This window comes from Myxocyprinus asiaticus, chromosome 46 (assembly GCF_019703515.2).
Source record: "Myxocyprinus asiaticus isolate MX2 ecotype Aquarium Trade chromosome 46, UBuf_Myxa_2, whole genome shotgun sequence".
Classification (NCBI taxonomy): Eukaryota; Metazoa; Chordata; class Actinopteri; order Cypriniformes; family Catostomidae; genus Myxocyprinus; species Myxocyprinus asiaticus.
This window is the reverse complement of record NC_059389.1, coordinates 26,728,523-26,751,515: the sequence shown is the minus strand read 5'-3', so window position 1 is coordinate 26,751,515 and position 22,993 is coordinate 26,728,523. Positions and strand designations below refer to the sequence as shown.

Here is a 22,993-nt window from a genome sequence, read left to right as displayed (position 1 = left end):
GCTAACCGTGCTGAGAAATCTAGACCAGGAATAGTTTGTAATCGCACCGTACCAAACCATTCTCAAGTGGAAATGCTACTGGAACCGTTACTCACTGTGCTCAGGACCGTTTGGCCCAATGGTGGAAAAGTGCCTTGTGTCTTATGACACAACACCCATTTGATTAGCTCTAATGTGGGGCAGTGTTGTGTGCTTTAACAGATATAATATTGACGGTATTGGTCATGCAGACCAAAGCAAGACACTGAAACTGCAATGGAAGACTGCACATGACCTGCAGCTTAAGTTGTTTGCCTTACGGACTAAAGAGCACTCCAACAAACATATTTTTTGTCTGAGCAAAAGCTCAGCTGAGCTTTTGTAAAGAAGGTCCAGTTAAAATGAAAATTAACTGCTGTGTGATACCTTTATACTCATTCATATTTTATTAAACACCAAAATGCAAAATAATAGTACTAATATTTCCTGATAATGCACTGGCATTACCATCAGTTTTTGGATAACACTGATTCTGGGGCTTTCTGGGCTATAAATCACCCATCTAAAATGGGAGTCTCCCTAATGAACAGAATGCATGGATGAGGATACATGATAAATCATCTGGCTATGCCCTACTTCTGCTGATATCAGTGTGAAATGTATGAGGTTTAGAAATACAATATAAACTAAAGCCTGGTTTACACTGTGAATTTTTTGTCCTTATTGCTTTGTTACGATTGCTGATTGTTAGATGTTATATTAAAACCCCAGTGCAAAATCAGTTGTCTTTATGTAATAAACTTAAGATAGCCACTTTGGTCATGACTGACAGCACTGACTGGCCATTTTACATAATCAATTGTGTCATGTTCAGACATCCTCATTGACATGCGAAACTGAAATGGTATCACACAAACCCAAGCAAGAAAACCCAAGTATACTTTGGGCTTTAGCTTCTGCATAGTCAAACGCGAGCCTGTCCAAGTATACTTCACATGACTGTGCGCACCTACACAGGCAGTTGGCGCATGCGCACTACGACTGCTATGAGATACTGGACTGTTTTTCCTCAGGAGTTTAGGGCACATAAAGATGTCTTTATATTCTTTCAGACTCAAGTTATGCAAATGCAGGCATCTCCTGGCCTCCTCTCATCCGCGTTATTGACGTGCACATCCACTGTTGCTGTTTCCACATTCGTCTCCTATTGTTTACCGGCTTCTTCTTGACATCAACATCTCAAATGTGAGTGTTGCCACTTTGTGGACTCACTAATTTGTGCACATTAGTTAGAAAAACCAGGCTGTGCGTGTTCAGTGCGAAAAACACTGAAAGCACTGAAATTTGCGTGATGTGTCCTGCACTGAAGGAGTTATATTTTGGACTGTTCTCACACAAAACCAACTGGATCACTTCATAAGACATGGATTAAAACACTGGAGTTTTAGGGATTACTTTTATGCTGCCTTTATGTGTTTTTTTGAGCTTCAAAAGGTTCAGTCACATTTCATTTGCATTGTATGGACCTACAAAGCTGAGATAGTCTTCCAAAAATCTTCATTTGTGTTCAGCAGAAGAAAGTCATACACATCTCGAATGGACTGAGGGTGAGTAAATAATGAGTATTTATAAACATGAGAATAACGCAGGCTTAACAAAGAAAAATGGGGCAGCGCAAACTATATTGGACCCAACAGCAAACCTGAAACCCATGACTAAGCGTTCTTATTTTATACAGGAAGAGGTTAGTCAATTATACCACATCCACAGAAGTCTTAAAATTAGAGCACCAAAAATGCCCCAATTCATTTTAACGGTCAGATAGAGGATGGAAAATGGTCATGAAAAACTAAATTATGACTGTTATTTGGTACCTTGATTTACATACAGTAAGTGCACCTCAGAGAAAAAAATCATGATATGACCCATTTAATTTAATTAAATATGCACAATTTATCTTTCAAACTTTCTTAAAACACACAAATGAAAATTGTACATACAGTATATACAGATTGTTTTTCATCTTCCACTTCTGTAAAGAGGAAGATAAATGAGAATAAAATACAGAATTTAGTTTTATAATGTAATAGCAAAAACTGAAGGATAAAAAAAAAATAAACATAATTCTAGGTTGTTCATGTCCCCAAGTATGAGTTGGTGTACAGACGTCATTGCTTGGTACAGTTAAGGCATTTCAAATTCAGTGAAGTCACTGCTTTTGGTTAAAGAGGAAAGTGAAATGCAAATGGCAAAAAAAGTCAAGTGTTTCCTCTCATATCAAGCCAATATAACAAACTCGCCCTCCCCACTGAGGTAAGTAAGGCAAGAGTCGGAGGCATGGTGAAGGTATTTCAAATGTTCAGTTCAAGCAGCCTGTTTCTCCTGTGATGCTGGTGCTTCCTCCTGGTTTTCGCCTCGCTGTTGGTTCCAGTCCTTCAACCCGTCTGGAAGAGTTGTGTCTTCTTCAAAGCTGCCCGTGCCCTCCACAAACTCCTCATATGTGGACTTCTCCTCGAATGGCCTGGGTCCCAGCAATTCGATCATATCAGCTTTGTCTAGAACTTCTTTGTCCAGTAGACGCTTACCAACCTACACACAAATGCATATTTTCATCAACCAGCTAATCAGCACAATTTCAAATTGTACCTGAGCTGATCATTTCTAATGGCCAAACAACCCTTCAGCTTAACATTGTGTGAACTAATGTGAAGTAAAATTCTGATTTAAGGTATCGCACAGTGACCTCAGCCTAACTGTGGAAGTGTATACCCATACTTCACATTATCTAATGAAGGGGTGTCCAAAGTTAAATTACTTCATTACCAAGTCAATACTGATATATAAAAATAAAATGTAATAATTATTTTATTTTTTTTACAGTATCTGCTCTATGTGGCTGTTTTGAATGCTCATGGTAATGTAAAACAGTCAGCTATGACTTAAGTGAATGTAAACAGGTGGGACACAAAATATCTAAATATCGGATCTGCGCATTAAGACTTAGAGTAAATAATAAACCTGCCGCTGTCTAGTACAGCATGTTGTTAACATTAAAGGATTGTTCTGGGTTCAATACAAGTTAAGCTCAATTAACAGCATATTAGGCATAATGTCATTTTCCACAAAATCATTTTAACTCGTCCATTTATTTAAAAAAGCAAAGGTTGTGGTTACAGTGAGGCACTTACAATGGAATTAAATGGGGCCTGTCCATAAACTTTAAAATACACATAGTTTTTAAAGTATAGCCATAAGGAGTCTGGGTAGCTCAGCGAATAAAGACGCTGACTACCACCTCTGGAGTCGTGAGCTTGAATCCAGGGTGTGCTGAGTGACTCCAGCCAGGTCTCCTAATCAACCAAACTGGCCCGGTTGCTAGGGAGGGTAGAGTCACATGGGGTAACCTCCTCATGGTCACGATTAGGGGCTCTCGCTCTCAATGGGGCGCGTGGTAAGTTGTGTGTGGATCGCGGATAGTAGCATGAGCCTCCCTGCGAGTCTGCACGGTGTCATGCACAGCAAGCCACGTGATAAGATGCATGGATTGACCGTCTCAGAAGCAGAGGCAACTGGGACTTGTCCTCTGCCACCCGGATTGAGGTGAGTTACCGCGCCACCACGAGGACCTAATAAATAGTGGGAATTGGGCATTCCAAATTGGTAGAAAAGGTAATAAAAAAAAACAAAAGCTAATTAGAGTCAAGAGTTGGCAAACCTGGCATCCAGTTACTGAAATGAGATTGGAGGTGTGGGTTAGAGCTACTTTGACTTATAAAAACACTCAAACATTTTGAGTTTGCTATTCACAAGAAGCATCTGCTGATGTGGACCATGCCTTGCAAAAGAGAGATCTCAGAAGACCTACGATCAAGAATTGTTGCTTTGCATAGAGCTGGAAAGAGTTACTAAGTTATCTCGAAGAGCACAGATATTCATCTGTCCAAAGTTAGACAAATTTTCTATAAATGTAGACGATTTAGTAATGTGGCTCTCTCCCTAAAAGTGGCCATCCAGCCTAGATGACTCAAAGGGCAAACTGCAGAATGCTCAATGAGGTAAAAAAATAACCTCTAGAGTAACAGCTAAAGACTTGAAGGAATCACTGGAACTGGTTAACATTTCTGTTCATGAGTCCTCTATACGGAAAACATTAAAAAGGCACGGTGTCCATGGCAGGACACCACGAAGGAAGCCGTTGCTTTCCAACAAGAACATTGCAGCACCTGAAGTTTGCCAAAGACTACTTTGACACTCCATAATGCTACTGGGAAAATGTTTTGTGGACTGATAAAACTAAGGTTGAATTGTTTGGGAAGAACACGCAGCACTACGTAGTGTAAAAAGGACACCACATACCAACGGTAAAGTACGGTGGAGGGGGCATCATGATTTGGGGCAACTTTGCTTCTTCAGGGCCTGAACCGCTTGCCATCATCGAAAATGAGGGAAAAATTAATTCCCAAGTTTATCAAGATATCCAACAGAAGTTGAGTGATGCAGCAGGACATAACATCGATTTACCTTAAACATCGAAGTAAATCCACTACAGAATGGCTTCCAAAAAAGAAAATCCACCTTTTGGAGGGGCCCAGTCAGAGCCCAGACCTTAACCTAATTGCTGTAGAATGGCCTCAAGAGAGCCGTTCACACTAGACACTCTAAGAATATGGCTGAGCTGAAGCAGTTCTGTAAGTAAAAATGGTCAAATCATTGTTCAGGTCTAATTCGCAAAATCCGGAAATGCTTGGTTGAGGTTATTGCTGCCAAAGGAGGATCGACCAGTTATTAATCCAAGGGTTCACTTACTTTCTCCACAGCACTGTGAATGTTTAATGGGATGTGTTCAATAAAGACATGTAAGATTATAATTGTTAGTGTGTTTTTTTTTAGCTTAAGCACATTGTTGTTTGTCTACAGTATACTTATGACTCTGATGAAGATGAGATCACATTTTATGACCAATTAATGCAGAAAACCAGCTAATTCCAAAGGGTTCACATACTTTTTCTTGCCACTATATAAGCGTTTATGGACTGACCCCATTAATTTTCATTGTAAGTGCCTCACTTTAACCATTTTTTTTTTTTTCAAAATCAACATTATGCCACAAATGCTGTTGTATGAGCTTATCTTATATTGAACCCGGAATATTCCTTTAATCAAACAACAATATTGACAAGAAAAAAACAAAACCAATCACTTGGAAAAACTTGAAATGTTTACTTAATTGAGGTTCAATAGTTGAATGCTACATGCCACTTAATCTGTTAATATTTGTATTAATATAAAATTTTTACATAAAACAGTATGTTCAATACCATTTAAGTTTTTGCAGTAATATAGAAATCAGTAAAATTTCACCTGCATTGGTATTGACTACTGAAATGTTGGTATCATGACATTGCTAAACTAAAAGGAAGAAATCATGAAGCTAAAAAAAAAAGAATAGGACCAAGGACTGAACCATGAGGTACACCACAAGCCACTAGCATCACACATCTTTTATAACTTTGAAGGCTGTTGTAATAGCACCTACACATGTTTACCTAATTTAACAACATATTAGCTTCACTTGCGCTATATATTTAAGCATAGCAGTACATCTACAGTAGGTAATGCTAGGCTGTTGGTTGTTCTCACCATCTCCACATGCTCTCGTTTCTCAGTGATGAGCTCCAGAGTTCTCTTGAAGGCCCGGTCGACCAGCTCTCTGACCTCTTCATCAATGAGTTCTGCTGTGGCCTCGCTGTAGGGCTTCTCCAGAACCATCTCACCCTGCCGAGGAAGGTCAAATGACACCTGCCCCACTTTCTCACTCATGCCAAACTGCACAATCTATAGGAGGAAGGTGACGGAGGAAAATTTAGAAGAGAGAAATGGAACAAATCATATAAAAGGGTAGGGTGGTGCAGTGTTGGGGAGTTGCTAACTAAAAGTAGCGACGGTACTAACTTATTTTTGCACAATAGTGTAGCTATTTGCACAATAGTGTAGCTTTTCCAGTAACAAGCTACATTTTCCAACGAGTAGCACTGTAAACGCTACATTTGTTGCAAAGTATTGTAAATGCAGCAACGGAGCCAAGGGAGTGATCAAACACACTCACTTAAACCGTCCTCTCTTTGATGGTGATGGAGTACTGGGAAAACCAAATAATTTGAGTGAATCGGTTCTTTCGGATGGTTCATGTAAATGAACTACACTGCCTAGCAAAAAAAAAAAAAAAGTTGCATACTCTAATATTTAGTTGGACTGCCTATAGCTTTGATTACAGCGCACATTCATCGTGGCATTGTTTTGACAACCATATGCAACGTTACAACATTTATTTCCATCCAGATTTTTGACCGAGATCTTGTATTGACGAAAGGAGAGTCGAACCACTCCGTAAAGTCTTCTCCAGCACATCCCAAAGACTTTCAATGGGGTTAAGGTCAGGACTCTGTGGTGGCCAATTCATGTGTGAAAATGATTCCTCATGCTCCCTGAACCACTCTTTCACAAATTGAGCTCGATAAATCTTGGCATTGTCTTCCTGGAATATGCCCATGCCTTCAGTGAAGAAAAAAATCCACTGATGGGATAACCTGGTCATTCAGTACATTCAGGTAGTTAGCTGACTTATAACATTGCTGAGCCTAGACCTGACCAATTGAAGCAACCCCAGATCATAACACTGCCTCAGTTGTACAGTGGGCACTATGCATGACAGGTGCATTGCTTCATGCGCTTCCCTTCTTACCCTGATGCACCCATCACTTTGAAATAGGGTAAATCTGGACTCATCAGACCACATGACCTTTTTCCATTGCTCCACATTCCAATCTTTATGCTTCCTAGCAAATTGAAGTTTTTTCCGAGTAGCCTCACTAACAAGTAGCTTTATTGTGGCCACACAGATGTTTAGTCCCAATCCTGTAAGTTCTCATTGTGTATGTGGAAATGCTCTTCCTTTCACTATTAAACATAGCCGTGAGTTCTTCTGTCGATTTTTTACGATGTGACCAAGCGTGTTGGTGATCGCCGATCACGATCATTCAAGTTTTTTTCCGACCACATTTCTTCCACGAAGCTGACTGTTCACCACTATCCTTCCAGGTTTTAATAATGCATTGGACAGTTCTTAACCGAATTCCAGTGATTTCAGCAATCTCCTTAGTTGTTTTCTTTGCTTGGTGCAGACCAATAATTTGCCCCTTCCGAAACACAGTAACATCTTTTCCACGGCCACATGATACATATTCCGACATGGTTGTTTAAGAAATGAGAAGCTACACACTGCATCCTTTAGGGGTAAAATAATTGTTGCCAGCAGAAACATACTAATCACTGCAATAATGATCCAATCATAGGCTCTTAAGTATCTGCTTATTTAAGTCCAAACGGTGACTTTGTTTTGGTCAGGCAGTGTAGTTCACATAAATGATTTACTTTTGAGCCTCTTAAAGGGACTTTGCCTTCTTTTTAAAGCGAAATATTTAGTTAATTGCTGCTGTTTATCACTATATTTCGATTCAGTTGTACAGAAAAGGGTGTTTTCTACTTTAATGCATATGCATAAATTTGTTCAATTAAATGTTGCCCCACATTTTGTTAACACCTATTGAAAATTAACCATGGTTTAACTATAATAGGCTAATATTGTATTAATCATGGCTTTTGTAATCTTTTTTTTTTTTTTTTTTGTGGAAACTATAGTTTTGATACAATTAACCATGGTTTTACTGCAGTAAAACTGTAGTATTCATATTGTGTAGTAAACATGGTTTTATTTAATATTGTAGTAACCTTGGTTAATTTTGTGGTTCCTATGGTTTTACTACAAATACCATGGTTAAATTATGGTTACTCTAGAAAAAACATTTTTAATTTTGTCAAATGAAAATGAACTGCAGCAGAATAAAATATCATATGATTGTTATATATCGAAAAAATTTTCTTTAAATAATTTTTGGGTAAACTAACTTTTTAACCCAAGGTTGTTCCAAAAAGATTCTCCCTATAACAAGTCTATAGTAGCTTCTGTTAAATGGAGACTTTTTTTTCTGTTTTTACAAAAACAGCACATAACAATCTAGCCATGATGTTACAGCCACATACATTTGCACTTAAACAAGGAGGCAGAATCTCTGTACCTGAGCATACGCGGATTGTGTGACCTTCTTAAGGTCGTCATGAGCTCCGGTGGTGATTCTGCTGAAAAACACCTGCTCTGCTACACGTCCACCCAGCATCATGCACATCCTGTCAAACAGCTGTTCGCGTGTATATAAATACTGCTCTCTGGGAAGGTATTGTGCATAACCCAAACCCTTCCCTCTAGGAATTATAGACACCTGGAACACAAAATAAAGGGATGTTAATATGAGCAAAAAAATATTTACAGATATGTTAATCAATGAAACATGAAATCAAATCAAATCATGAAAAGAAATTACAAATATATTAATTTAAATAAACATTAAAGCCTAACCTTAAGCAGTGGGTCAGCATGTTGGAGAAACCAGCCCACCACAGCATGTCCTGCCTCATGATATGCTACTGTCTTCTTCTCAGTGGGTTGTAAGACCTGTGTCTTCTTTTCCAGACCTGAAAGATGAGATCACAAAATATACCAATAACTAAAAATGTATTTGATTTAAAATTCAGGATAAGTGAGAAATCAAAGTCTGTTGAGGACTGCTGATATGCAAAGTTTCAGTGCTTGTGCCATTTAAGAGGAAATAATTATTGTACATACAAGCTCTGCTCTTAAGTTTATATCCCTACTTTGCATTGTCAATTTACATGTGGAGGAAAAAAAGAATAGGACCAAGGACTGAGCCCTGCGGCACACCACAGGTTAATGCTGACATCACTGACAGGATTGGCTTGGGAGTGATATTATATGGACTGTTACAGTTAAAGAGATGGGAGAAAAAACATTTTAAAGGCAGATCATTGCCATACTGTAAACTCTTAAGACTCAAAGAGTGGTTTAAAGTTCATGTTATTCTGTAGCTGCTTTCCACAATCTTTTGAGGTGCTTAGAGACAAAAGTTTCTGTTTAAGATAAGGGCTGGGCAAAATATCGATGTCATTTAGTTGACAATATAAAATAAACCAATAAGACATTTATTTTTTCCAATAGTAACAATGATGATTTAATTATATATAAATGTTGATAGGGTTGGAGCTTGATTGATTTCTGTGAATCAGTTCATTGGAAATGTCTAGTTCAAAACTCAACTATTTGTTTCAAATATTGTTTTGTCATCACTCAAAAACGTTCAAGGAAGTCTGTTGTGAATATACAATTCAACAATGGCTGCTTGGTTGATATGATGGTTCCTCTGATTAAAACAAAAACACACTTTTAAGCCATGAATACACACACACACACACACACACACACGGTAATTAGTTACTTTAATTTAATTAATCTTTAGTCAAAAACTAGTGTAACTGATTGCATTTTAAATTCTAGTGCTCAGATTACAGTTATTGACTTCCAATTCATTAATTACTACTAAATTCATTAGTTGGGTTATTTCTAAAATACTATTATTTATGTAGAATTTAAAACATGAATTATGTTCATATGTATATCTTTTTGTGTTTCTGTGACGCACGTCCCATAATAATTCATTTTAAGAAAGAAACGTGTGGTCCTGAGCGTATGACGTGTGTAGCATTGGACAAGGTGGAAATATAGACATTATTTTTTATTTGTTGAGAAAAAAAACAAACCTGTTATGAGAAGTTACCTAAAAAGTACAAATTTTTTGATGAAGTAATGTAATCTGATAAGAAATTATAGAAGTAATTAGTCATTTGTAGTGGATTACTTTTTGAGTAACTAATCCAGCACTTACAAGGTCTCATTCTTTGTGCGTTTAAGTTTGTAGGAAATTCTATATAAGAATATTTTACAAACTTAATTCTTTGTAGAATATTAATCTCTACAGTAATTCTTCTCTTTCAAATCAATCATTATTTGCTTTTTTTGTTCCTGTAACTGGAGTTTAAATATTTTGCTACTATTGGCAAGATTTTAGAAAGGCTGCATTACCTACAACAGTTGCCTAAAACAATTGGTTAATATTAATTCTGCCTGAAGTTATTCAGAAGATTATTAGGTTACGAAGAAATTTTTTTTTTCATTTGTGGTGGATTACTTTTTTGAATAATTTATCAAACACTGAAAAGATCTCTTTCTTTGTGCATTTAAGTTTGTAGGATATTCTCTATAAGATATAGAAAATAAATTTAAATTTTGTCAAAAGAATATTATTTCGAAACTAGACAATGTCTTGAAAAATTCTAATTCTGGGATAAATCATGAGCAGACACAATCATCGCTTACCACCGATGACTCTGTCGATGGCCTGCTCAAAGTGCTTCACATTGATGAATTCATTTAGATGTCTGGCAGCAATGAGAGCAGCTTCATTACACAAATTTGCAATATCAGCACCTGCGGAAGAGAGAATTTAGCCAGCATCTTTACACAGAAATAACGCATAATATTATGAGTACACTTCTGATTACTTAATTATCTTCTACACCAGCCAACACAAAAAACATGAGTTTTAATTGTATAATTACAATAATTATAATACAATGTATAATTTTTACCATGCACATTTTTCCGTCCAATAAGAAAATTAGCATCTAATTAAATCACCAGTGAATCCAGGTGTAGCAGCCGCCATCTTCCTCGCAATTCCATCACGGTCTAGACCGGGGTCCAGTTTGAGGGGCCGCAGGTGCACTTTAAATATGGACGCTCGACCCTTAATATCAGGAGGCCCTAAAGAATTGACAAAACAATTCTCTTAAACTTTTGGTTTCTAATTAAACATATTGGTTGTAAGCATTAATTATTGCTGCATGTTAATTTTTAGTTATTTTATTAAATACTACATGACCAAATGTATGAAAATGTAAGGGTGTATGAATTTTATACCAATGTAAATCTGCCTGTCGAATCTTCCCGGCCGCATCAATGCGGGATCGAGTATGTCAGGCCTGTTAGTACCAGCTAGAACTACAACATTTGTACTAGTATTGAATCCTGTGAAAGCAAACGAAAGGTTTACAATGTTGATTATGGCATCTCAATAAAACAATGTGTACCGATTATGAAATAAATACTGCTGTGGATTGTGTGCTCTACCGGCACCCACTTTTGAGGATTATTTTTTTTTACTAGGACATAGAGGCTGAAAGCCAAGTTCACCCTCAAGAGCATCTCCTCGTATCTCAATGGAAACATTTCTACTTAAAATCTATGGTTATTTGCTATTATTGTCCTAACCTTTATTACATATGATAATATTTACATGGCAGTTAAAGATAGTGTTACTATTGGCAATATTTTAGAAAAGCTGCATTACCTACAACAGTTGCCTAAAACAATGCCTAAATAGCTATTTGAATATTGGTTAATTTTATTTCAAAACTAGGTGACATTAGGTCAAGTTAATACAAAGATTATTAGATTACAAATCATAACTAATGAATCGTTTGCAGTCAGCCCAAAAACAGAGTAAACAGGGTTCATTTTAATGTTGATTTTAACTTCAATCACATGACCTCTTGCACCATCATCATGACCTTTGACCTCTTACCATCCATCTCCACCAATAACTGATTGAGGGTGTTTTCCTGTTCACTCTGCCCACCGAAATTCCCACCACCCCTCTTCCTGCCCACAGCATCTATCTCATCGATGAAGAGGATGCAGGGCGCATTCTTCCTTGCCATAGAAAACATGTCCCTCACCTACAAGAACCATAAAGAGTTTGGTGATTCTTCAATCTGGGGCAATTTTTACTACTTTGAATTATTTATTTATTTTTTTATTATTATCGCCTTCAAACTATGCTTCATCTATGTTACACCATTTAACACATGTACTGGGATGAAGATCTTGAAGATCCTTCAAGTGGATTTTGGTATAATATGTGGCACAATTTTTGATACTGTGTGATGGTAAAGATATTTCTCACAAAAGTAGGATAAACACTGGATCACACAAAAAGTTGATGCATGGAAATTAAGTTTGAACTTAATTTACTAAATTAATAAAAGATAATTTAGCAAAATAACCCCCAAAAGGGTGTTTAAGGGTGTCTTGTATCACATGAAAGGGGTTTATTTTGCGATAACCGGTTGACTGTACACGATCCCTTACATATCAGACCGCAAGATGGTCTATACCACGGCTACCTTATTACAGCCGTGGTATAGATGGTCTTTCATATTATACCAAAGTTATTTACATGGCTAGAAACCAAATAAATAAATAAATGGACAACAAATATTGATTTGCATTGAAATTATATTATTATATAAGCAAGCAAGCAATCATTGGACAATTCCACCTCCGGTTTTCATCGAAGTTCTGGTGGTGTTTCTTTTGTGAAAATGACTGTCTGACTCCTCATTGTCCAGCTTATTACAAGACTACTTGCCAAATAAATAAATAAATAAATGGACATGAAAAATGTATATAAGTTTAAATTATATTATTAGCATGCTTGTAGAGATCGCACAGTGATCCAAGATCCCGGATGACCGGTCTGATGCATCTTAATCTCCAGATGTGCAGTTGTTACACAGAAATTTCCGACCGCTAGATGGCGCCACTGACCAATCGTAATCAAGTATTCCAGAGAGCTGTGTAATAAATCCGAGTTACAACTGCACATCCAGGGATTAAGACATATCAGGCCGGTCATTTGGTTATTGCGAGTCATCTTTCCTTCTAAGCTTATAAAATAATTTTCAACTCATGTTTCATGTCCATTTATTTGTTTATTTGGCAAGTAGTCTTGTTAGCAGGTAGCTGGAGAATGATCAGACAGACAGTCATTTATAAACAAACACCAACAGAACTCCGGAGGTGGAATTCAGCTATCCAGCGATTGCTTTCTTCTTACATAATTACATAATTTCAACGCTAATCAATATTTTGTCCATTTATTTATTTAGTTGGTTAGTAGCCATGTAATAAGTGGGATAGTGTACAGTCAGCCAGTCATTATCGCAAAATAAACCCTGACTGGCTGACAATTATGAAGCGATCACTTTTGATCTGTTGATGAATGATGATTTACTGTTGATGAATTACAGATCATGCAGTATATATTAACCCATATGACAATGTTTACTTTATATAGTGTTTATATTGTAATACATTGTACAGTAGATGATTGTAAGAGTGTGTATTTTGTTTCCTTTATCAGTTTGTGTGCACTGGGAGCACAGAAATGTCAAAATAAGAGTCCCAGGCATATTTAGAGCTTCATCAAATCTTCATTTTTTTTCCTGGTTATTACTGGAATTTAGGTTGCATAATAAAACCTTGTATGATGTCAGTACATCCATTTTAAAAACTGTTGGCCAATTAATTGGTTATTAAACATTTCAACCAACTTAGTTTATAGTACCTGCAAAATCCACTATTGGTCAACCTCTAGCACAAACACAAATAGTAAAATACTGGTAAACATAAAAAAAATAACGAAGAACATTTTTTTATTAAAACAGCAAAGTTCCTTTAATTGAAGAATCACCCAGTTTTAAAAATAGTTATGGGTAGTAACTGTGGTATTTTCATTAACTTTCTTCTATTCAAGTTTTCATCTTTAAAGACAATCATGTTTATATTGTACAAGTCCAACCATCTTGATTTCTTATTTTCACAAGTGAAAATGTACAAGCATCAGACTCACCCTGGCTGGACCAACACCAACAAACATCTCGAGAAACTCGGAGCCGTTGACTGTGATGAAAGGAACGTTAGCCTCTCCAGCAGTAGCTTTAGCGAGCAACGTCTTTCCTGTACCTGGAGGGCCGGACAACACAGCACCCTGAAAAATACAAAGATGATAAATAATGCATTTCTGCAAAAGGTCACCAACAATCTTCTTCTATCCTTCTTTTGGGTCAAACCTTAGGGATCTTAGCACCCAGGTCCTGGTATTGTTGAGGGTTCTTGAGGAAATTTACAAACTCCATGATTTCCACTTTGGCCTCTTCACATCCAGCCACATCTTTAAACTTCACTTCTATATTGTCCTTCATCATCTTGGCGGTTGATTCGCTCATGCTGAAGGGCCCACCCCTTCCTCCACCCATCCCTCCTCCCATTGGTCCACGACGCAGGGTGAAAAGTAAGAAGCCAATTAGCAGCAGAGTGGGAATGAAGCTCATTAGAAAAGACCTGTAGAAAAAGAAATACGAATTCAGAGCACCTTAGTAACCGCATAGCAACACCCTGGCTGGAAGTTTTGCACAGTCAAGCACCATTCACATTTTCTTCAGAAAATGTAAATATATAGATGTGATGAACTTATTTAACCCTCATGCACTGTTCAGTCATTTTTGACTAAAATCAATTTTGTTTCTTCAATAACACTGGTTTTCTTTATCTGACAGGTATGAGACTTGGTGACTTTTTGTCCATTTGATATCTGAACACACACAAAGGAGTTGATTTGATATGGCTAAGTGGTAGAAAAAAAAAAAGTTACACTTGTACTGTTCCCGGTCAAAAGTGACCGCCATAGGAAATGAATGGGAAACACTAAAAATCACAGATATTTTTTTCATTATTATATAAAATCTAAAAACCAGCCACAAAGCAGAAAACACACACTCAGACATGAAGGGGTGAGACTACCAAACATCAAGAGTGCAAAACACACACACACAAACATACACACGCACAAAACTGAACTGGTCAGACTATAAAACAGAATTTTGTTTTATTTTTTTGTCCAAAAAAAATAAAAACAATAATAATAAAAATAAATCAGCCACAATCCTGAACACACACACCCCAAAATGAATTGGTGAGACCATAACACATCTACAGTGCTGAACACACACACACACACACATTCATCTTGTTACAACCAGGGATACATTAGGTTATTACTTGTTTTTCTACTCATTTTAGGTATGCAAAAACTGACAAAAATAACCTCAAACAAATCAAACAAAATGCTACACTTTGACAAAAGTAGTCTTTGATAATGTTTAAATATATATCTAAATGCAGAATTTGACAAAATCTAGAAATAGTCTTCTCTTCGACTAGGGATGAATAAGTAGCTCTCTGCAGCCATCTAGTGTTTATACTTGCAATTTCATCTGTTTTTGTTTTTGTTTGTTTTTTTTAAATGGACAACACTTTAAACTTTCAAACAGTATATAATTTATGAGCAGTATTTGAGAAAATTCAATTTTCAAGCTCAAGGTTATTTAGGTAAATAAAATTAAATAAAAGTATAAATACACATTTCTTTCATAACAATTAAAAGAATTACACATTTATTTTTTCCGGTCACTTTTGACCGGGAACAAATGGAACGTGATTTAATGATGAACAATGCATAAGGGTTAACATTGTAAGTGGGAAAAAAAAAGTGCTACAAAAGTGGCGAATATGACCACGTAAAAAAAATAAATAAATAATAAAAAAAAAATAGATTTTGAACTGTATAACTTGTATGAAATATGATTTTAAATAGCCTAAATTATATGAACAGTACTGAATTATTATCAGAGACTCACCCATCACTCTCTGAGGTGTAAACCACTGCTGCTCTATGGGACGGTTCTAAACCCAGTTCATAATTAGCAGCTTCCAGATTCCTCTCAAATGTGTCCACACTGCCAATATTAAACCACACATAGCTCTGCAAGAACAACAAGTTCATATTGCTGTGAAATCACAAAGCTTTACACTGTCCATTCAATTACTTATAGGAACACTTTTACTAGTAAATTGATGTACTTGTAAGATAATAGTGTTCATGATGAATGACATCAGTCAGAATGCTCCCTAAAAAAATAATTGAGAATTCTGTCATCATTTACTCATCATGTCATTCCAAATTCGCTAATTCTTAAAAATACTGTTTTTTTTTTTTGGACTCTCGAAAGTCAAGATTTTAAAATTAAGCTTAAGCATGTAATTTCTGCACCACTAGCACCACCTTACAGAATTGCAAAAACACACTCTTTGTTTTCAAAACAGCTTTCTGAATACGCCCCCGTCTCCTGTTGGTCAAACAAAGAGATAGTCCCGCCCCCAACTCATCAGAGTCAGTGTTATTGTGTTTGTATAGATGGGTCGCTCAAAACAAACACAGCAATTTTCATAGTGTCACAGAAACAGAGTGTTTACACTTTCAAGAAAATTAACCATAATAAGCATATTATTGCATATTAAGCTTGGATTGGAGAAAACATTTTAACACAGGAAAAGTTACATACTTCAGATTTACTTTTTTAATGTGATTAAATAAAAGGAACTAGGTGTGTAAAAATGCATCAATGCATCTGCCAAAGAAATTTTGCTGCATTGATTACAGAATTTAACATCAATTACGGAATTTAATCCGTAGTACTCGTGTACTGTTCGGACATTTTTGTCTGATTTGTCCCGAATATTTTATATAAAAATGGTATCCTTCATCAGAGAGCTACAGAACTGTGAGACTTTATCTTTTTACCATCTAATAACATACAAATATCCTGAATTGATTCCATTAAGTTAAGGTGGTATTCCAAAAAATGTCACCCTCTTCGTGTTTCTGGACAAATTTGTCCGACTATAGAAACGAAGAGGAAAATTAGTGGTTAAACTTAAAAACAGAAACAAAAAGCAGAACACGCACACTCAGAATTGAATAGATAAGATTATAACACTACCACAGTGCAGAACACACCCACATCTACAACCAACCACACACACACACACACAGTACTTGCCCACCGACAATACACACACACTCTAAATCTCCACTTTCACTTTTACATCTGAAAGTGAAAGTAAAAATTTAGATAAAAAAAAGGACAAATATTGATCTGTTTCTCACCCACACATATAAATTCTGAAGTCACAGATTTAACCACTGGAGTTGTATGGATTACTTTTATGCTGCCTTTATGTGATTTTTGGAGGTACAAAGGCCAGGTCACCATTCACTTGCATTGTATGGACCTACAGAGCTGAGATATTCTTATACAAATCTTCATTTGTATTCTGCAGAAGAAAGTCACATCTGGGATGACATGAAGGTGAGTAAATGATGAGAGAATTTTCATTTTTGGGTGAACTATCCCTTTAATTGTTGTTGCTTTCTTCTCCAAACGATATGTTCTGTTTATATTGATTGATATCTTCATAAAATGTATTAATTCTCCATAAAATAGTTTAACCACAAATAAAACAGCCTTAATAAATGTGATTGATGGGCACACATTTGCTACGAGCAAAATCACTCATTCGTTCACTCATTTTCTATATAGTAAAAGAAGGGAATATTATGACTATTCTTATGGGAACTAACCAGTTAAAAGCTAAACAGCGGTTGATAAAATCACCTATGATAGGTCAATAATTTATGTTTATCTTTCACCAGTAAAACAAATTGCATTAACCAAATTTCAGAAACTTACCAGGCTTGAAATTTTATTGAACATGGAATAACCCCAATAGCATTTGTTCTCATTGATGTCAAATATGGTGCAATGAATCTCGACACCACATCTTTGAATATACGTAAATGCAAATGAGATTTGAGAGCTGTGTTACAGGAGAGATTTTAATTGAATAAAGACTTTAATTTTAGTCTGTTTCTAACACAAAGCCATCAAATGGCTTCAGAACACTTTGAATATAGAGCACGAGTTATATAGTCTAGTATTATGGTGCTTTTGAGTTCTTTTTGGAGCTCCAATCCTATTCACTTGCATTGTATGAAAACAGGAGTGTGAATATTCTTTTTTTTTTTTTTTTTTTTTGGTGTTTGATCCACAAATGAAAGAATCATATGAAGTTGAAACAACATTAGAGAATGATGACAATTTTCACTTTTGGGTGAAATATCCCTTTAATCGTGTATTAATTCAAATGTATTCATTGAAACACAGCAGAAAGATTAAATAAATGATTGTAACTTACTCCTTCAGAGTTGTCAGCCTCAGGTATCAGAATGACCCTGACTAACTGTTTGTTCACGACCTCTAAACGGTCAACCTGTGCAGAGAAAAGACAGTTTCAGTGCAGAAAACAAGACAATAGCAGTACATTGTGTGTGCCGTGACCCCTGACTATCTCTAAAATGTGTTTATGATCGAGAAAAAGAGCGAACAATAACGCCACTTTCTTCAAAGGTAATGGCACAAACAGATTTCATAAATCTATACCACATTGAGTTTTCAAATGACATTCAGGTCTCATTTTATATTCATCGAAAGAACAAAAATAAACAAAATATATAATAACCTGTAATTTTCACAAATATTGCAGATTTGGTCAAACTAGTGAAAATGGATGGACTAATTACCACGTAAACAATTTGCCACTTTCGTTCTCATTCTAATCAAAATGAACTGAAATGACTTTTAAATGAGCTGGTTTTCTGTATAAAAATTAAAGCTGCACCCCCCATGTCTATGACCTTCATGACACCTGCTGTGATTGCCACTGTCTCATAGATCTCTTTCCAGTAATTTATAGATATCTTTCTCACCAGCCCTCTACCCAGGTAGCGATGGACAAAATCCTTCCATGTGATCTCTCTTCCTGGATCTCTGAGGTACAGGTACAACAGAACAGAAGCTACACCTCCCGCTGTGATCAAAATATACAGAAAGTCCTTATCGTCCCATGGTACATCTCCCTGAGAGATATTAAAACATAAATTAGATCATACTTATCTGATGCGTCAAATATGCAACTCCATTACATTGTGTCCTTTTTACATTTAAACTTAAAGTCAAGTCATTTAGATAGATGTACAATGTCAGGCCACATTTCTCCCTAATACAATACAAAAAATCTAAAACAAATAAACTATGATATCATGTTTTGCACAAAACAAACAACCAAAACATTAATCATAATTTTAGAGCCATTAAGGTCTCTTCCATTGACATGTCCCAAGATTTCCATTACTGTAATATGAAAAATCACATTATTATTACACAGCAATAAAAATCATCCTGTCTGGACACAACGGTCTTTTCTATATAAATTTAGCATAAATTAACAAATCAGTGACAAATTAATGAGTTATACCAACAACTGTCCATAAAAAATAGACTTTACATTTTAAATAATGAGAATGTTTTTTTTTGTTTTTTTTTTTGCATTACCTTAATGAGAACAAAATGTTTTGCACTATGGTAATGAAGCATGAATGTTCTGCATTACAGAAAAGGTTTTTGTTGTTTTGCATTAAAGTAGTAGAAATTAGGATGTTTGCATTAGTTATGAGTATGACATTTTTTCACAGTACAGTAATGAAAATGAGATTTTTCACATGATGGTAATTATATTTTTAGCATTATGGTAATGAGAAAGAGGGTTTCTGCAATAAGGTAATGAGTAAGACATTTTTCTTTTCATATTACAATAAAGAAAATAAGATCTTTTGCATTACGGTAATGACTACAAGATTGTTTCCGCATTATGGTAAAAATACTTATTGCATTATGGTAATGACTATAAGATTGTTCTCCATTACCATAAAAGTATTTTATTTTGTATTTTTTTGCTTTACAGTGATGTGTATGATTATTTTTCACATTACAGTAATGAAAATGAAATTTTTTGCATTTTGGTATTGACTATGAGATTATTTTGTACATTACGGTAAATATATTTATAGCCTTATGGTAATGAGGAGGAGGATTTCTGCATTTCAATAAAAGGTATGACATTTTGTCACATTACGGTAATGAAAATTAGATTTTTCGCATTACGGTAATGACTATTAGATTATTCTGCGCATTACGGTAAAGACAATTTTAGCATTATGGTAATTAAATAATTTTTTTGCATTACAGAAATGAAAATGATTTTTTTTTGGCATTATGGTAATGACTATGATTGTTCCACATTACGCGCAAAGATATTTTTCACATTATGGTAATGAGAAAGAGGATTTCTGCATTAAGGTAATGAGTACGATTTTTTTTCGCATCACAGTAATGAAAATGAGATCTTTTGCATTATGGTAAAGATATTTTTTCAATATGGTATTACGAATTAGTATTTCTGCATTACGGTAATGAGTGGCATTTTTTCACATTACGGTAAAGACAATTTTTGCATTATGGTAATGAGAAAGAGGATTTCTGCATTAAGGTAATAAGAAATATTTTTTTTCACATTACAGTAATGAAAAGTCATTTTTTTGCATTACAGTAATGACTATATGATTGTTCCGCATTACAGTAAAGACATTTTTTGCATTATGGTAATAAGAATGAGGATCTGCACTACGGTCCCGAGTACAATTGTATTTATTTGCATTACAGTAATGACAACAAAATTGTTTTATGGTAAACCGCATTATGGTAAAAATAGTTAAGCATTACGATAATGCGAATGAGAATTTTTTACATTATGGTAATGACTATAAGACTGTTCTGCATTACCATAAAGATATTTTTATTTTTACATTACAGAAGGCTACTGGCTACTGGGGAGGGAGATTTAAAAGTTTATATTTTGCATTAAAAAAAATGTTATGCTCCTTAAAATTGGCTTCATTTTCTGTATGACCTGAATGTGTTGTTCTTTCTTGAAGCCAGAATCAGAACGATGTTTCCTATTGTTAAAGTAAGTGATCAGGATGTACCTGAAGTAACCGACTCTTCCAGTCTTTACTCCCCCCTTTTCTTCCTCTTCCTCCTCCTGGCCCCTTTTCTGGTCCACCTGGTTTGCCATCTGAGGGTTACAAAGTTAATACTGTGAGTGCCTAACTTAAGTAACAAAGTCAGAGTAAAAACCTGTTGTGGCTTTATTTCTGATATCGTCTCACCTTTTGGTGCTTCAGTGGAGTAGGATAAGAGTGGGAATGAGTAGGTATTTCCTATGGATGCTACAGGTTTAACATGATTCAGGGCTAATAACTGAGAAAGGAATTAATTATGAGCACAGTGAGTCAGTTATGAATAACACACATACATCATATATGCTTGGTCATCATGACACAGACTATAATGCCAGTCATTCTGTTACATCATAACTGTATATGTGTGACATCAAACATACTGTATATTAGATGACATACAGAAATCTGATACAGATCAGAGCAAACCTATCTCAGATCACACATATCAAATGTCAGAATAAATATTATCAGTCAGATCATATATCTGGATATACAGATCAGAACAAACCTACATCATAAATGAACATCTCAGAAGATAAATCAGTGTGCGTGTGTCTGATGTAACAAACACTCGTGTATCCCCCCTCTCTCTCTCACCCGGGCACGAGCAGCACTATAAGTCCCAGCAGCAGCTCGTGTGTTGAAGCGCAGTAAAGCTCTCGATCCACAGCGCACAGCGACAGCAGCAGCCGCCGAAAGCAGCCCTGCCATGATCTAAGTCCTGAAAACCCCTCTGAGCGACCAGATCTCACTGAAGTCAGTCCGATCTCATCTGATCTCCATCAGTTGAGTAACTGCAGCTCTGAATGACATTTAGACTGACAGGACCCCACGGGCTGTCTCTACACGACGCCTGATGGAAAATTACGCTGTATATTTTGTTTAAGATCCAAACACAGTTCACTTGTATGAATAGATTATTATTTTATAATTTTTTAGATATGTAAAGTTGTAAAAAAAATTTATCGGTCTAATAATGTATGTCTACCAGCAAATCATTGTTTCTTTTTGAACAGACAGTAGAAGGTCGACTTTGAGGACATCTGTGCGGTTCATGTAACTGGTGATTGGCTAATAGTAGAGCGTGAGGATTGGGAGGAAAATATCAACCACCTCCGTGACTCTATCGCAGGAGAGAGCGATCCAGAGATAAATAAAAACGTTAAGTGCTCCATTTGGGACGATAGTACACATTTAATAATAATAATAATAATAATAATAAAAAAAATAAATAAAAAAAAACATGTCTGAGTGCATACTGTGTCACTTGGGACAGAGCTTCTGTTATGTACTTGAGAACAACCTCCGCGCTGTTACCATTTAAGAGAACGTAACGGTCAACAAGCATGTTACGACAGTAAACCAGTTTGCGGGTGCAATACAAAAGAATGAGAGTCGTAAACTGACACTTGTCGCAAAATTGTTCGTAACTTTCTTATAAAACAGCAATTTTATCGTAGTAAACTACATAGTTCATTCCAAAAGGATTTAGTGTAAAACATGTTAAAGTTTAATGAACAGGCGTTCAATTCGTTAAGTAAGGTTTCCTCACAAAAAGCACCTTTTTTCAGTGTACTTAACCATCTCCGTAAACTTGCATACAAATAAAATAAAACAAAACACGTCTTCTGGTTTCCTCACCAGTGTACTGCCGCTTTGTTTTGCTAACCTTGGTAGAGGTGTTCTTGAAATATAACCATTCCACAATAACTGTATTTTTATACTCACACCCACCCCAGCACTTTATTTCGTATTTAAAAATTTTGTTTTCCTAATTTAAACCCTGTAAATTTGGCTACATGTTCATTGTAGACAATTAACATTTATCTTGTTCATTTTAATATGCAACAAACTGTATCTTATTTATAATAATAATAATAATAAAAAAAAAAAAATCCCCTTTTCTCCCAATTCCCAATACTTACTAGGCCCTGGTGGTGGAGTGGTTACTCACCTCAATCAGAGTGGTGGAGGACAAGTCTCAGTTACCTCCGCTTCCGAGACTGTCAATCATCTTATCATGGCTCCTTGTGCATGACACTGTGGAGACTCGCAGCATGTGGAGGCTCATGGTACTCTCCGCGATCCACGCACAAATTACTACGTGCCCCATTGAGAGCGAGAAGCACTAATTGCAACCACAAGTTGGTTACCCCATGTGACTACCCTCCCTAGCAACTGGGCCAATTTGGTTGCTTAGGAGGCCTTGCTAGATTCACTCAGCATGCCCTGGATTTGAACTCATGATTCCAGGTGTGGTAGTCTGTGTCTTTACTTGCTGAGCTACCCAGGCCCCCTAACAAACTGTACCTTAAGAAACTGGAAGG

The 22,993-nt window shown here is 36.0% G+C and overlaps 1 protein-coding gene across 1 annotated transcript; it reads right to left on the bottom strand.

Moving 5' to 3' along the window:
• Positions 1-1,892: 1,892 nt before the first annotated feature.
• afg3l1 (AFG3-like AAA ATPase 1) lies at positions 1,893-21,491 on the bottom strand. The gene is made up of 16 exons (XM_051690361.1): positions 21,264-21,491; positions 20,814-20,904; positions 20,631-20,719; positions 18,516-18,665; positions 17,945-18,019; positions 15,547-15,671; positions 13,921-14,191; positions 13,701-13,838; positions 11,592-11,745; positions 10,928-11,035; positions 10,646-10,771; positions 10,325-10,435; positions 8,453-8,568; positions 8,115-8,315; positions 5,620-5,814; positions 1,893-2,568 (listed from the first exon to the last, which is right to left on the bottom strand). Exons 1-16 carry the CDS (start codon positions 21,375-21,377, stop codon positions 2,344-2,346), a joined length of 2,289 nt encoding a protein of 762 aa, XP_051546321.1. The 5' UTR covers positions 21,378-21,491; the 3' UTR covers positions 1,893-2,343.
• Between the last annotated feature and the right edge of the window lie 1,502 nt (positions 21,492-22,993).

What these genes read in the sequence shown, in the direction of transcription:
- afg3l1 (XM_051690361.1), bottom strand. Translation starts at nt 21,377, where the DNA reads ATGGCAGGGCTGCTTTCGGCGGCTGCTGCTGTCGCTGTGCGCTGTGGA. An exon ending in CGACAGGCAGATTTACATTG is followed by an intron (nt 10,772 to 10,927) that starts GTATAAAATTCA and finishes TCAATTCTTTAG; the next exon opens with GGCCTCCTGATATTAAGGGT. An exon ending in ATGCTGACCCACTGCTTAAG is followed by an intron (nt 8,316 to 8,452) that starts GTTAGGCTTTAA and finishes TTTGTGTTCCAG; the next exon opens with GTGTCTATAATTCCTAGAGG.